The 16,629-nt window shown below is 40.3% G+C and overlaps 1 protein-coding gene and 1 long non-coding RNA gene across 11 annotated transcripts in view; one reads left to right on the forward strand and one right to left on the reverse strand.

Moving 5' to 3' along the window:
- Positions 1 to 11,896, reverse strand: part of TJP1 (tight junction protein 1) — a 164,221-nt gene extending 152,325 nt beyond the window's left edge. For 2 of the 10 annotated variants that reach the window (XM_063346823.1, XM_063346814.1), the window contains exons 1-2: positions 11,074 to 11,387; positions 1,956 to 2,088 (exon numbers count right to left, since the gene is read on the reverse strand). In XM_063346823.1, coding sequence (XP_063202893.1) covers positions 1,956 to 2,088; positions 11,074 to 11,240 — 300 coding nt within the window. In that variant the 5' untranslated portion in view covers positions 11,241 to 11,387. Of the gene's footprint in view, positions 1 to 1,955; positions 2,089 to 11,073; positions 11,397 to 11,814 lie in introns of those variants that run through there. The other 8 variants (XM_063346816.1, XM_063346815.1, XM_063346813.1 and 5 more) reach the window with 8 other exon arrangements.
- Positions 11,897 to 14,777: 2,881 nt separating this feature from the next.
- The window catches only part of LOC134520931 (uncharacterized), a 34,651-nt gene continuing 32,799 nt past the window's right edge, over positions 14,778 to 16,629 (forward strand). The window contains exon 1 of the long non-coding RNA XR_010072583.1: positions 14,778 to 14,848. This is a non-coding gene — a long non-coding RNA (uncharacterized LOC134520931). The remainder of the gene's footprint in view (positions 14,849 to 16,629) is intronic.

Raw genomic sequence — 16,629 nt, forward strand, 5'->3', positions numbered from 1 at the left:
AATAGCAAGAAATATTTCAGTGTGATTACAAATTATGTAGAAGCAAGAAAGTCTGTATTATAACAGATTTTTGCGCTTAGCTATTTAAACTTGTATCATCCTTTAAGATGAGACCTCAGAATAAAAAGTGAGCTTCCTTTCCTGATCCTAATTATCAACACTTAGCTATTAATGTATGAATTTATGCCTGTACATACTCTAACACATTTGTATGCTACAAATTCAGACATGCCCCATTATTATCTGCCTCAAATCTCTTTGCAAAGGTTCTACAGTACGCAAGATAGTCTTTTTACCGTTGGCTATAATCTCTTTTTCTTTGAAGGCCCCAAGAGTAGAGATAGATTTAGATAAAACTCCTTAATAGGACCACACAGATGAAGACCCATATAGCACAAGCTAAAATTATTGTTTCAGTAATCTTGTTCCCTAAGGGAATTTTTAACCTTCAGTAAGGTAATGATGACACCGATATCACTGCTGCGGCACCAGTTTGCACGGACACTCCAAGTCCAGCTTTGAACTGGGCAGTGTGAGTTACTGATGGAAGAGCTGAGCACCGTCTCGGACTGCTCGCGTGGTTCCCCATGATGGGACCTGGCTGCTGCAGGCATCTGGACACCATACTACACGCTGAACCTCAAATCCTTGCTACCAATTTCATTACTTCCCTAAACACCAAACACCAAGCTCTTTCTCCTAAAGACAGCACCACAAGACTTCATAACTACAAACAAAACAGTCCTGAAGAAAAAAATATCAATTATGCCACTGCCATCATCTGCAAAAAACATCACACCGAATGATGCAACATAGTCAAACCATTGTTTTGCTTTACATAAAGATGTTGCCCCAAATTGCATCTGAGCGTTTTAGTTATATTGTTTACAGTACCATGTAGTGCCAGGCAGTATCTCCACGTCACCATTCATTTGTACATTTTAAAGACAGCACATATTTCCTATCTACCTCTTTCATCCTCATATTTAATAACAGGTTTATAATTTAACATATTCTTTGATGTTACTAAAATAACATACTATTTTAGTATTTCAAAACTATATGGTATTCATTTATTAACAAATCAAACATGATTTGTTTTGGCCAGTTTCCCCCCAGTTAGTTGACAGGTGTAGCTTTTCATGGTTTTTCATTAAAGAATTTTTGAAAAGATATTGTGTTTAGGATTAATGCTAATGTTTTGTAAACAGTATAAATAGCAGGAAATCTACCTCCATGCCCCATACTCTTTCATATTAACAATTTCTTTTCTTCCGTTATTTGAATGTAAACAATTCCTCCTGAATTAAAAGCTGCATAGAAAACTAAAAGCATCACTCACACAAATTCTTTGAAAACGTGATCACATTGAATTTTCCAAAACTGTAAGACAAAAATATCTACACCCTAACCAAAGAGGAGAACATAAGTATATACCAGTACTGCTTAACCGGAGTAAGATATCATCTGTGATACTAGCCCTTGAAGTGCTACAAGCACACACATCTTTCAGGAACATTTATTTCACTTTCTAGTACTGTACTATAGCCATATACAACTAAAATAATTTTGTGGATTTTGTAAAAAAACAATCTATTTTAGTTTAAACACAACTTCCAAAATCTGAATATAAAAAACAGAAAACTTGAAAACATATTTAATTTTCCATATTTACTCAGTTTCCAGTTAATGTCTTCATCTTACACAGGCGACAACATTAAAATCTGACATCAAAATTTATATCTAATGGTTGCTGAAGAACAAAAACATAGTTATGAATCACTAATTATACAAGCAATATCACTGTTCTTAACATTTGGCAGTGCAGAACTGCAATTACAACATCATTAAGTACAATACCTTTTGTAATTCTGACAATGCAAGAGGGACAACCGCTTTATTAGCAAGATTCTTGTAACTTCATATAGGATAAATGTAAAAGAGATGGTACTTACAGTGAATTCACAGAAATCAATGCTATCAAGACTTTTGCTTCTGTGTATTCTCCCTTTTATTCTTCTTAAAGAGGGCTTTCCCTGACTTACACTACAGGTAGCACCATTGGGATTTTCAGAAGATGGAGTTACCCTGCCAAATAAAGAGAGCCACATATTAGACAAAGAATATATGTTTTTATTGAATACATTTGCTTAAGTAAAAAAAAAAAACTACAAAGGAAAAAACATTGTCATGCCACACAAAGAAGGAATGCCATTCCAAGCTTTAGTTTCGAATCAGTAAGTGCCAAAATAAGACCACAAAAGTACACGGAAATCTAGCTCCCATCAAGTCCACCACTTGCTTGCGGATTTATTCAAAAACATATCGTAGTCATCATTTTTGTATAAAAGTGAGAAGTACCAGGAAAAAAAAAAAAAAAGATTACAGAAAAATATATTTAACTTCTAAAAAATTAAAAGGAGTATTTTTCTCTATTAATTGAGTGAAAAGCTGGGTCCTGTGATACATGTTGATGACTGTCAGTTAAATCAGTAGGAGCCTGGCAGTATTTGGCTTTTGACCTTTTCCAGTTTGAGCGCTAATGGTACTTCAGCTATTCTAGCAATGAAAAATGATGAAAAATAATGAAGTGAATAGGATCTGTTAAAAGTTATAGGGGTAATATATTAAGGAACTACACTTTAAAAGGTCTTTCATCACATTGCAGTCTACACATAGTCCTAAGGGGAGTCTATAACTAAAACATTTTGAGTAAGCAATCCATATTTCAACTTCTGCTGGAAGTTGCTAACAAGTAGAAATGACTGGGGTTAACAATTAACCAAATGTATTAAGGTTTGTGAGGTCAATATGCTAAATGCAAAACAGTCTCTAGTCCGACTGACACCACAGTGGAAAAACGAAAACCGCGCTCCAGCAAATACGCTCACCAAGAATCACCTAAAACTGTAAAATTCTTAGTGTGCAGATTTATACTTGTTTCATATAATTTCTCAACTGCAGCCATAAGAGACTTCAAAAACTAGCTTAAATGAGAAGTAATATGTATCTTTTTTGCATTTCCCGAGACTTTAGACAGCAATTCAATGTTTTTCTTTGTAACTGTTGAGATTCCTCTCACAAAAAATATTTAAGTACATGTTTTTACTTAGAATAAACAGCTTTGGTATGTACATAAATGTTTCTACAAAAAAGAAAGGAAGGTAGAGATGCCTTGTACATATGCATCACCAAAAAAAGGACATTGCATAGAGTGGGCCACGTTAACACTTGAAATACAAAATTCAAAGTACAAAATACAATAACCACAGGCTGAGCACACGTGTTTGATTTGTGAGACTCCTGGGTCTACACAGCTTCATGGCCAGGATAAAAGGTGCAAATGCGTGTTCAAAGGAAGCTAGCGAGAAGAAAAAGTTGCAATAACCAAACTTGAAAATGAGAATAGATCTTTTTAAATCTCTTATTCAATTTACAAAGATAAAGCTCTTCATTTTTTTTGGTTGAATTACTGTGATTACAAAATCAATATTTTGTTTTCAGGTGCCCGAGTTTTTTGGTTTTTACGCATGTAAGCAGTTTGATAATACAGTTATCCATTTCAGATGGTTTTTTCCCTTTGGGTTAATTCACTCCCAACTTTTAACTGCAACGATAAATAAAAATTTCTAACTGAAAACATAACTATAATATTCAGACATTTTAGTTACATTACAAACTTCCTGCTGAAACTGCACCAGGTTTTTTGGTATAATTGTACATGGACTAAATTCTGAGAAACACGCCTGGCTACTACAGTAAGATGCGTGTTCAGAGAACTGAAACCGCAAAAATGCCACAGATTCCCTGCTAAAATGTCTTAAAGGATCACCATCACAAATTTCCAAAGACAGACAATTCCTCAGTCTCACAGAATCAGAATCACAGAATGGATCAGGTTGGAAGGGACCTTAAAGATCATCTACATTTAGGGTGATAGTACATTTCTATTGTACAAATTTATCTTCTGTTATCAAGCTCTCCAAACAGCTCTGATGAAGTTAATCCAAATGTACGCAACCGTACATACTCCAAGTCCACAGAGAGGTCCATTGTCTCAGTACAGTTAGAGGTTTGTATTTATTCTCCCTCCAGAAAAATCTTTGAGGGCTGCCTATTTCACTACTTATCACTTGGGTCAACAAATCTTCACGTGAAACTCCAGCAAATTAAGTGGTTGGTACTTAATAGATTTTTTTTTTTTTTTTTTTTTTTAAAAACAGCTGTAAGCTGCACTGGGCTTTTCTTAATTTTGAACTATATTTCAAACCACTTATTCTACAGTCTTACCTATAAACGTGCATTTCTTTAAGTTGCATGTCTTTTAATGCTTTCTGACACTGAGAAGCCTTTATCAAAAATAAAATAAGAAAAACCTTATGTGAAAGAAAACCAAGTAAAAATAAAGAGCTAATCAAAGCTACATAGTTTTAACAAAGAACTAAACTAATGATATGTTTTGAAGGCCCTTGCACTTGGGAGCTCCACTCCTTAAAGACACTTGAAAAAAATGAACTTGCTGCCTCTGGAATCCATCCATTATTTCATTCTGCTGCAGAATAACTTAGGCTATTACTTGGTTAGCTTCCGAGATTCAGAAAAATGTTTTTAAAATCACATTTAACTTTTAAAATATAATTTTATGGGAAGAAATATCACCAATGAAAGATTCTCTTCAATGCTTTATAAAATCATTAACTTCTAGGTGTCTTTACAGGAAAGTAAAGTATTATTTAACCAACCAAAGAAAAATCCAGTCAATATCATTACTGGGAACCTGGAAGCTTTGCACTTTATTGTGCACCAAAAGAAGGATGTGAGGCAAGATATCCGTATTTACAGAATTATGGGGGTTTGACTCTACAGTTGATAAGGAAACTTTGGGACAAGTGCAATGAAATGAAATATCAGCTGCCTCAGTGCCTCTGATACTGTTTTAGCAAAGAGAAGCAATCACAGACCTGAGACAGACCAGGATTTATTTCACCCCATCTTCTCAGAATGCTGGCTGCAGCAATGAAACTCTCGAGCATCCACTGCCAGTAACACTCGTGCAGTACTGCAACAGGAATTCTTTCAAGTACTAGAAATTTCCACAAGGAATACAGCTTAAAAGTTAAGACTATAAAGTCACAAGATAAACACGAGTGTCAGCTTCACCGAGTGCGAATTCAGGAGACAAGGCCCAAAGTGTTTGTCTTTGACTTGAAACTAAATTATTCAAAAGTCTGAAAAACAGCTTCTTAAAATCCTTCTCACTTTTGAATCTTGCTTTGTGCTCTCAAACTGTTCATTGTAATCGGAGAAAAAGAGTTTATTCTTTTTAAACAAATACTGAAACTATAATGCAATATTCCATGTTTCTATAGCATCTGAACTTTAAGTTTAAAAAAATTAATTATTCATTAAATTTGCTACCTCTGATTATCTCCTTTCATCTTTTATTTGTACTGCTTAATTACAGAAAATTAGTAAGTGGATTGCCAAGTCATTGGCTGTAGTACACATATGAGGGGTACAGAGGAATTAACAAAGGTTAAAGCAGAAAGATTTGTAAGAGCCTTTTTAAAATGTCTGCAGCTCATCAACTACTTCAAGGCAAGTACTCCTGAACCAAAGCCTAAGTATGGTATGTTCAAGGCAGTCTAGAGCTTTAAAAAGTAGAATACAGCATCAAGATCTTTGAAGGGAGCGAACAATTCCAGATGCCTTGTCTGAAATGTGCTGTTTCCTTCAAAGAATGTGTTCAATATTCCGAAAACATAACACCTTTCTAATGGAGCTCATCATGGGAATCCTTAATTAAGGCACCCCACTTCATTAACTTTTGGAAATTTTAGCGAAGGAAAATTGAACCATTTCATAAACCCTACCTGGAGCCTGAGGCCCTTATTTATTATCCACTATTCTTATAACAGTTTCATTGACCTTGAGTGGTTCTTGATCATATATCACATTACATAACCGTGACTCTAAATTATTTTTCTAGTTTGTAAAAATCAGCAAAAACTAACTTAAACTTTCAGCATCTGTATTCCACTGACAAACGTGCTAGCCTAACAAAATACTATGCAACAGTGACTTCAAGGTGCAGCATCACATCAAGGGCTAATGACTTAATAAACATCATAGCATAATTAGATGGAATGTATAAAATGTAACAGTTTTTATTAATAAAAACTGTATTTATATTCTACTTACACACAATTACTGTTCATAACAACCTTCAGTAGTACCTAGCATGTTTTTTGCTACCTAACACATAGTTAAATTTAGTCTGAAATGACTAAATTAATGTCATGTTATTTTCTAGACAGATCAGAATATCTTTAAAGAACTTAAAAAAGTCTCTTCTTGTTTAGTGATTAGTTCTGAACAGTTTTATAAGAGACAACATCAGAATATTTAAAAAACAACTCTTGAGATGACACATATTTTTGTTTTCTTAGTGTAGTATTAATGCTAGAATTTATGCAGAAAGGACAAATTTTTGACAACTATAGAGCCTCAACAAGACTTATAATGGTGACATAATTATTACACTTTCCATACACTGCAAGTTGTCTGCCTATCTGATAAAAAAGCAGTTAGGCACTTCTAGCAAATTATTATCATAAATGGTTTCACACCATGCAAGCCAAACTTCTGAGAAACTTCTACCCCTAGTAGTTACACAGATGTCAGTTGAGAGATGTATAGAATTTCCCTAATTACATGTCCTCCCACTAGAAGATAGACTTCCTCAACAGTAGAGAAAGCAAGGACATCAGCTGGACTCAGCTGAATGTGATTAGTCTGCCTTCTGGCTCAAACACAAGGGTGGAAGAGCTGGAACATACTTCCACCGATCAGACTGGGAGACCTAGCAGTTATAATTGCTCAATGTTAATATTTGTTTGGAAAAAAAAAAGGCAAATTTGAAACAATGAGCAGTCAGCTGCTATGGTAAATTCTTGTGCACCTCTGCAAATACCTTCAGTTCCAAGCACAGTACCCTGCTTTCATCAGAAAAAAAAAAAAAAAGTAGTATTAATAAATTTGCAAAATGAATAAATCTTTACAATGGGCTAAACTGAAATTATTATCCCCATTTCAAACAAATTTTAACAGGAACCAGTAATCAAAAATTGAAAACATCCATTCTGGTTATCTGTATTTTTCCACATAGTTCTGTAGAGACACCCAAGAGGTTCCATCTGTGATGCTTGCTTTCTCCTATACTGAACTGACATTTCCCATTATTTGATTATTCTAAATATGACTCTACTTAGAGCATAAACAAACAATGGCACTTTGGCACTTTTCTCCCTAGGGATGGTCCTAATGATAAAACAGGCATCCTTCATTATAAGCCTGGACTTCTACATCCAAGCGCCAGCCTGAATACAAAGTCTCCAAGTCAACAAAGCTTTTAGATTGGTGCTTAATTCCAGACATGCTGGTTACTCCTCACTGATTTCAAATAAATTCACTCCTGTGCTTGAAAACAAATGTGCCTGTGCAATACCTTACAAGAACCAGCTGTCATTTAACATCCAGGCTTCTGTACCACACATTCTTTCAACAATAGCACTGAACAGGGGAATTGGATCCTGTCAAAACTCAAATTCTGTAGCGCATTGCAACTGCATTCTTTCCTGTAACCTAGATTGCCTCAGACAACTACCAACCATTCTTAAAAGATGCAGGAAATGTAAATATGGAATAGCCCCAGCCATTTCCATAACGTTCTTCACAATGAAAATCTATCACTAACCGAGCTCTTTGTCTTACTTCATGACTCTGCACTCCCTTGCACCAAGGGGAGCACAGGGGGAGTAAGCCCAAGCAGAGGAAGCTTTGCAAAGTAGAGACAAACGAAAGAAAGAAACAGAAGGGAATATTAGTGAGAAGAATTATTAGAGTTGCCAGGAGTTCCTTTGTTTTGTTTGCCTGCTCCTTCTCCTTGCAGCAGACAAACATAATATTCAGCATGACAAAAAATTATGGTCTGCTTGTGTACTTCCCCTTAAAAATGTGATTTGGCATTTCCCTATTGTAAAAGCATCCTGGTTGCACATACTGGGATTTCAGTAAATATTTATGTCAATTTACTGTTTTAAGGTGCTCCCAGGTCAGTAGTTAGTTTTTCTTGAGCACCTTAGCAAACGTTAGTCCCTGCTGCACTCTACCTGTACTAGCAGCATTAGGATGATGGGTTTAGTATCCAAATACTGTCCGTCCCCCCCAGCAAGATGATTAAAAACATCCTACTCATCTCATTTAGGTTCCTACGTATTAGATTACAACGCTGCACAAACACAGGAAAGGCTCTGAATCAGCAGTTTGGGACTCCAGCAACTTCCTCCATCACCGAGTCCACCACTCTACTGCCCCAAGTAAACCTCATCGTAAAATGATCAAGCTCCACATTAAACACCATCAAGTTTCTGGCTCCACTACTTCCCACTGCAAGCTTGTGGCACGGCTTCCTTCTGTTTGTCCAGTTGTCCATTTTATTCTCAGCTAGTTTGTAACAATTCTTAACCCATCATGAGACATCGCTGTCCACCTTTTTTTTGTTTTCATTTGTAGCCCTGCTTTCGTGCATCACAGAATAGGACTGACATTTTAGCGGGGGGGAGGAAGCAGGAGAGAACTGGAGTGACAGATGCTCTATAAAGAAATAAAACATTGCTGTTACTTTTTCATTTTCTTTCAGTAGGATTCAGGTGGATTATCTCCATCAACAAAAAGATGAGCATTTTAACCCTTTTTTATTAAATTATGTCTTTGCTTCCACTTACAATATGTATTAACACATCAAAGAGTTTATGAATCTGACCGGTTAAACAGAATGTTTTAAGTTTTTAAAAATAAGTAAATAAAAAGAGATGAAAAAGCATCCTCTGATTATCAACTGACTTGATTTATACATTTTCTTTAGGTATTTTGGAGATTTCAAGTGACGTAGCACTGGAACACACTTTTGTTTTACGTGTTGGAAATATACACTAATATTGCTTTGATTTTAGTAACAGCAACATACTCTTCTCTTCAGAGTTTCCTAACGCATTATTTGATACAGACTATGCACAAGTAAGAAAAAAAATAACATGACAAAGTATCCTTAAGCATTTCTCTCAATGCATCAGAAAATAGTATTTTATTCATAAGCATAAATTCTATCCATACAGATAATGCCTAACGCTATTAAAGTTCTCAAAGGAAACGTGAATACATTATATCATGTTGCCTATTAATAAGAATATCCCAGAGACATGCTTTCAAATGCTCAATGTTTACATCTCCCTAAAATTAAAATTACCTTATTTTTCCTTAACATTTTCAGTCAACTAAATCTTCACACAGCATTGCATTGCAGCAACATGATGTCAAGTTACAAATGTTATGAAATGCAACGCTTACAGCATGTACTAGTGGGGATCCACTATATTGTTTTGCTATACCTCAAAAAGGACATAATTTCACCATGAAACTAGGCAATATAGAGCTGATTTAACTCCAACTGAAGACATAAAGCAGGAGTTGAATCGGGTCCTTTCAGACTTACTTTTAAAGTATGCAAATATAGATAGCTTCACTTGAACATGCCAGCAAAGAAAACATTTCCAAGGAGACACAGGAAATACGAAATAGAACAATTGTTATCATTATATTACCCGTAATTAAACTTCTCAAAAGAAGTAACACACCAATACATACACTGCTGCACACTGACAGGAGTGGCATTTGAGGAGAATAACAAAGGTACGGTACACTTTATGTAACTTACATAATCAAAACCAAACCACTGACTACACTATAACAAAAGATGTAATAAAACTTATCTGTATGACAACATATTTTTGTCTAAGACTACATTTGATTTTGTACATTACAGTTAGGACAAACAGATTTGCCAAACTGTGTTCCTATCTGCAATGAATAGCAAGATTTGGAATTAATGACAGAAAGCTTACTAGTTCCACATTATGTTTCTTCAAGTGATGCATTTCCTTGACACTGTCTGTGCTAGCTGACAAGGAGGGGGGAAGTAAAAAAAACCACATTCTACAATTCATTTAAGGCCCATTTTTGTTACAACTGCTGACATGAAAGTATTTCTATTTGTGAGCTACCTAGTTTTAAATAAAATGACCTGTCATGCCTCCTGTGACTCTTTACTTTCCTTTGCTAGGAACATGTAAGTACAGTGAAAGAAAACCCTATGACCGTTACCACCTCAATATCTTTTCTAGACAAGCCGCTCTCAATGTCCAAATTCATTCTTGCTGGTTTCCTCCCAGTAAACTCTGACTTCACATGTTCAGAGATTTTCTCCTTATAATTTTGTCCTGATGATGACACACATCCCACTGCTCCAACTGAGCGAACAGGGGGCTCCTACAAGTCCGGGAGTGACTGGGAATTGCAGTGCCATATGCCTGGCGGTGCCCTACTCACCCACATTACACCATTATACTTTAATACATTTTTCATAACGTAGTGTTGATTCATCCAGAAAAATCAGTTCAGCACACAATCGGCGAGCCCCCAAAAAAACCCAAACCAGTGTAGGAGTAAGTCGGGGGAAAAGCAGGCTTTAAATAAAAATGCCCGTTTGCGAGCAGTGCTGCGTGGCTCGCTAACCCGCTGGACTTGTATTTGCCTTTTCCCCTTTCGGAATCCACCTGCCAGCCGGACCCGCGGCCGGGCGATGCCGGCCCGGCCTCCCGCACAGCCGGCGGCGGGAGGGCACAGCGCCGCAGCCGGGGACGACCCTGGGGCCGCCGCCAGCCCCCTGGCCGAGCCGCTCCCGCGCCGCCGGGCCGGGGCTGCCGCCGCCGCCGCGCTCCCCCCGCCGCCGCGGGCCCGGCGCGGACGGACAGCTCCCCCGGCCCCGCCGCACCGCCGCCCCCCGCGCGGCTGCCGCTGGATGCGCCGGGAACTTTTCGCTCCGGAGCCGCTCGCCGGACCGCTCCGCGCCCCGCTCCGGCCCGGCCGTCATGTCGGAGGGGAGCCCCCCGCCGCCCCGCCCGTCCCGCCGCGGCCCGGCCCGCAGTGCCGGCGGCCCGGTTTGTGCCTACTCACCACAGCTTCCTCTTTAAGGGCATCAGACTGCCCCTGTTGGAGGCGGTCACCCCTATGGCCATCTGCAAGACAGTCAGGTATTTCTGATACTTCATTTTGCCGTCGCCCCCCCTGTCCCTGCCTCGTCCCCGCCGCCGCCACCGACAGAGTCTCTCCAGCCGCTGCATGCAATCATCAAATTTTTATTTCCAGGCATCTGCCGTCCCTGCGTCGCGCTTCTTCCCCTCCTCCTCCTCCTCCTGCCGCGCTCCCTCTCTCTCTGCCCCCCCGGCTCACGCTCTCCTCCTCCTCCTGCCGCACTCCCGCTATCTCTGCCCCCAGCTGACGCTCGCCTCCTCCGCCTCCCGCCGCGCTCCCGCTCTCCCCGCTCCAGCTGACGCTCTCCTCCGCCTCCCGCCGCGCTCTGCCCTCCCCCGGGCCCACGCTCCTCTCCCTCCTCCTCCTCCTCCCGTTGGCGCACTCCCTTTCTCTCAGCCCCCCGACCTGCCGCCGCTGCGGAGCTCACCCTCCGCCCCGCACCTGCCCCTGACCAGGCCGCTCGCCCCCCATTTTGCCTCCTCCTCCTCCTCACCTGGGCCGGCCGCCGCTGCCTCCCCTCGCTAGGCCCTCGGTGGGGCCTCGGTCTCCCCCTCGCCCCACAGGGCGGGCCGCCGGCGGGGCCGCTCCCTCCCTGCCCCCCCACGCAAGCCGGCCTTCCCCGCCATCGCTGCCCGCTCCCGGGGCGCTCCCTTCCCCGCTTACCTGGGGTATCCCGCCCCCGCCCATGCGGCGTGGCTGCTGCTCTACCCTCCCGCCATCAGAGGGGCGCCATGCCACAGCCCGGCCGCGCAGCGCTGCCCGCTCCCCGCCGCCTCGCTGGCCTCGCGTCTAATCCCATTAGCGCCTAGAATAGCCCCATGTTATTTTAATCGCCTGCCCCCGCCTCGGCTAACGACGAGGGTTGTGGCAGCCGAGCCGCGGAGGCAAATGCCTCGCCACCTGCCGGGGCGGCCCTGCCGAGGCGGTGAGGGCAAAGGCGAGGAGGAGGGTGAGGTGAGAGTAACAGCGAGGATGAAGATGAGGAATGAAGGTGAGAGTAATGGCAAGGGGAGGATGAAGGTGAGCAGGAGGGTGAGGTGAAGATGAGGGTGAGCTGAAGGTGAGGAGGAGGATGAAGGTGAGAGTAATGGTGAGGTGAAGGTGAGGAGGGTGAAGGTGAGCAGGAGGGTGAGGTGAGGGAGAAGGTGAAGGTGAGCAGGAGGGTGAGGAGGAAGGTGAAGGTGAGCAGGAGGGTGAGGTGAAGATGAAGGTGAGCAGGAGGGTGAGGTGAGGGAGGAGGTGAAGGTGAGCAGGAGGGTGAGGAGGAAGGTGAAGGTGAGCAGGAGGGTGAGGTGAGGGAGGAGGTGAAGGTGAGCAGGAGGGTGAGGTGAGGAGGAAGGTGAAGGTGAGCAGGAGGGTGAGGTGAGGAGGAAGGTGAAGGTGAGCAGGAGGGTGAGGTGAGGTGAGGTGCGGGGCCGGCAGGACAGCGCTGACAGGAGCAGCACTTCCAGCCCAGCCTCCCTGGGGACTGGGGGGGTCCTAAAGTGGCTGTGTCACCTCCAAAAAGCCTGGTGAGGCCAAAGGGAAGAGAAAACAAACACCAACACCACCAACACCCTTTTTTTTTTTTTTTCCACATGAGGAAAGCAACTAAAGTGTGTCCAAAAATCAGAAGGTGATTAAATGTTTTTAGAGGGGTGTCCACCTTCTGGATACTTCAGCAAAAATAGCTGAACATGTAACTGTGTAGTGGCCTTAGGTGTGACATGATTATCCTTACAACTTTAATCTGTTTTGTGCTTTCCTCCTCAAGCTCCGCACTAAGAGGGGCAGAAGACCGTGGCGTTTGACAAGTGCATTTGGAATTAATTCTAAAACACATGGTACAAAATGACCAGAGACCCTCGCCAGTGCAAGCATCCTTAAGTGTGAAGGGAAGCGCTTAGCTGACAACAGTGGTGGGAAATACTTTGGCTAGAGGTACCCTGTTTAAGTATGTAGATATTTTGCAGAATGCAGATACAAACAAATCCATGCTGAAGTGACAACTTTTCGTTAAGATGCTATAACATAAATAATATGAACTGTAATACTTCCCCAGAGTTGTTCTAAGGTGGCACTGTCAGCTAGGAAAAATACTGTGAACAGCATTGTCGCTTTATGGCTCAGAGATGAGCATTTCAGTGATTATTTTTCTTCTTGTTTTGTGTGTAATGTGTACGTCAAGACTGTAGTAGGCTACCTTCTACCTAGGCCTGTTCATCAGGCAGGAAGGAGAGAAGATAAATATATTACGTATAAGCACAACAGATTCTAATTAGAAACATAATAGTTGTATTACTGTAGTTAATGAGATGGATGGCTTTGCATTTTCTGCCAAGAAATCTGAGATGTATACAAATGTCCTGAAAGTCTGTGTCACAAACGATTAAAAAATTCAAATGCCAACTCAACGCCCAGTATGAGCCTGCACATCTACAGCTCTCAAGATACTGTTAATGGGTTCTTTGTCTTTGGAGAGATCAAGCATTAAAAGCAATGAGGGAAAGTTAACTTGAAATCATTAGGAAAGTTAAGGAGGAGGAATTAATTTCTAGACTTAAACAATGCTAGTAGCATACTAACTGGAAAGTCTGTATCTTCTATAGACAGGACATCAAATCAGTTTGAAAATCGGTAGAGATCTTACTTTGCCTTAAAAACAAAAACTGTAAATACATTGCTTTCTCCTTCTGTGTATCTAGTCATCATTAGCTGACTGAAAAAATGCTTGTTGCCCACACAAGTTATAAGAGAGTAAGTGTGGGCTGGATTTTGTTCTCACCATCATTAGTAGAATGCTAGCTATGTTGTAATTGAAATATTCATTGACGCTTCTGCAATGCTATTAAGAAAACCATTTACACCTTGAAATGGTAGGAAAAGCTGACTAAAAGAATGATGAGACTGTATGAGTGTCACATTTCAGTTTGAATGGTACACCTGTCAGAAAAATACATTATATAGAAATTCTTGAAAGAAAAATCTAGTCTTAACCTGGTTGTAGTGGTAGAATTAGACAATCTAAGGATACAAGGGAAGCAAAGTTTATTTGAAAGCTGACAAACCTGGAAGAAGCAGGTAAGATTTCAAAATTCTTTACCTTGTAAAAGGGTTCTGTATTAGAGTCACAAAATACTGCTTTTCGTTTTTAGAGTAGCAGGCTTGAGACATAAATTTATTTGAAGTATCTATATACAAAAGAGTTAAGAAATGTGCCAGCAATACCTTGCATAAACATTTACAGTGCAACCTGGCTGTATATTCAAATCTTTATTGAACTTCTCTAAAAGTCTGTAAGTTGATTCTTATTCTTAATTCAATAGGAATTCCTAAACCTATTTAAATTTGCAAAATATTTACAGTTATTTCAGATTTAGCTCTATAGTTATCAATGACGATACTCTACCAATCTGGTGCTAACAAATTAACTTGTTTTGTATGTTTTTATATATCATCTTCATGCTTCTTGATGTGCAGAGGCAAAAAATGGATGTCAATGAAGAAATTTTATCCTCCACTTTTAATTAGCATTATTTCTGTTTCTCTCATACCTGTTCCTTCTTAATGTTGCTCCTTTATATATTGCCTTTCAGAACATCCTACATTAAGCACCTATGTTTTACACAGCTGAAAGAGTAAAAAGATCCTGTCTGCCTTGCCTTTCAGATGAACAGCCTATCTTTAACAGGAGTCAGTCATCAGCTTCCAGATTAGGGTAAGCATCCGGACATCCCACTGTTAGCTCTGAGGCCTGTGTGGACCCATTAGCTGAGCAACGTCCAAAATTTATACAGTAGATATCCCTGCAAGAGAGGCAGTCTCATCGTATTTGCTATTCTCAATGCGAACTCATTCTGTCTGACAAGATACACTCCTTCACTACAGAAAGCTGAAAGCTGCTTACATTCTTTTGAACCTGGCGTGCATTTTAAAAACAATTTAATTTCTGTTAGATTACTGCAGCTTAGTATAGTTGTTTCCTCATTTTTTTCAGTACAAAACCAATCGGAACCGTACTAATTTCTTAATTTTATCAGTTTAGGTAACTTAACTGCAGACTTTACCTCAGAACAAGCTCTATAATCTATCTGTTGCTTACAGTCCCGTATGCCCCTACCTCTTCTGAAGCCTGTCCCCACAATGACTTTCCAATGTGCTGCTTGGCTCAGAAGAACACAGACTGCTCTTTCGGGCAGTTAAAGTTGTGGTATTATGTGTGACTGCTGCACTTGAATGGATGTGTGGTTGGCACAAACTCCACTCGTGGTAGCATGTTTCTACTAGGACAGGGATGTATCTAGATGACAAGGTGGATGGACCCTGAGGAGGTGAAGGTTAAGGCCACTGTGTGATCTAATCTTGGCCAGTGCCTGGGTGGTTTTAGGTGGAGAGCAGGTTGTTGTCAGCAGCGGGAGACTGCTTGCCTCCAAGTTAGTGCCACTGAGGCAGTTGGACGCTGGGAGCTCCCATCAACAGCTAAGAATAAGGGAGTCTAATTGTGGCATAAAGCTATTTTTTAAAGTTATGCCTCTCATTTTTTCAGTCTTCATATTGTTGGAATATATATGAGATTCCAGGTAGTGCAAAGCAAGATTTTACAGCGTTGTTTGCTTCTGCTGATTTTAGATTTGATTTCAGTAAGCCTGTCACTAGAACAGGGATTGCCAGACCTTGTCTTGCTTTCCTTTATCATTAACCCGTCACACGTCCCTGTAGTGCCAGTTGTCACTAGGTGCCATCCTTTTCAAATTCTCACCTGCGTCACTCAGTCTTTACTGAGCTCACAGGAGGAGGGGAAATTTAGGTCTGACTCAAAAGACTCTGGAGATGTTACAGAAATGCACTTTTAAAAGTCTTCACTATGCTTAAGTTACTCCACATAATGTAGGTTTTCTGCAATAATGTGAGGAAAAAGAAACCACACCTCTAACTGGCATAGCTATGTTGGTGAACAAGCAAAAATACTCTTTTTTGCTGATGTGGCTTATTTTGTTAAGCAAACTTGTATAAGCTACAGCATCTGGCAAAAAGAAAAAAAATAATCTTACCAGAATAAATGGCATCTTTATTAGTACTGTAATGGCCACGTCAACAACTTTTGAGGGTAGATTAGGCCTTAATGACACATTTTAAGCCTTCGATTGCATTCAGTTTCAGGTTGTCAAAATTGTATTAGAACTAAAGCAATTATTAAATAAACTTGTTGCTTTTTTGTGGCATATTAAATAGCGTATTTTATTTGCATTTTAGAGTAGTCTTAATTTTAGCTTTACTCTGCATTTAACAGAGACTTTTCATAACGTTACATTGTCCATTCCATATAATTCTCAATACTGTGCTACTTTGTATGCTGAAGAATTAACGTTTTTTTATTCCTGGGATATACCCGTTCCCCTTGCTGACTTACTCCAATGACCGATTAAAAAAAAAAACTCTTGATACACATGTCATATTCTATACTTCTGCAGTATTCAATATGATTTGAGAGCTTTTTGT

This window comes from Chroicocephalus ridibundus, chromosome 9 (genome assembly GCF_963924245.1).
Source record: "Chroicocephalus ridibundus chromosome 9, bChrRid1.1, whole genome shotgun sequence".
Classification (NCBI taxonomy): domain Eukaryota; kingdom Metazoa; phylum Chordata; class Aves; order Charadriiformes; family Laridae; genus Chroicocephalus; species Chroicocephalus ridibundus.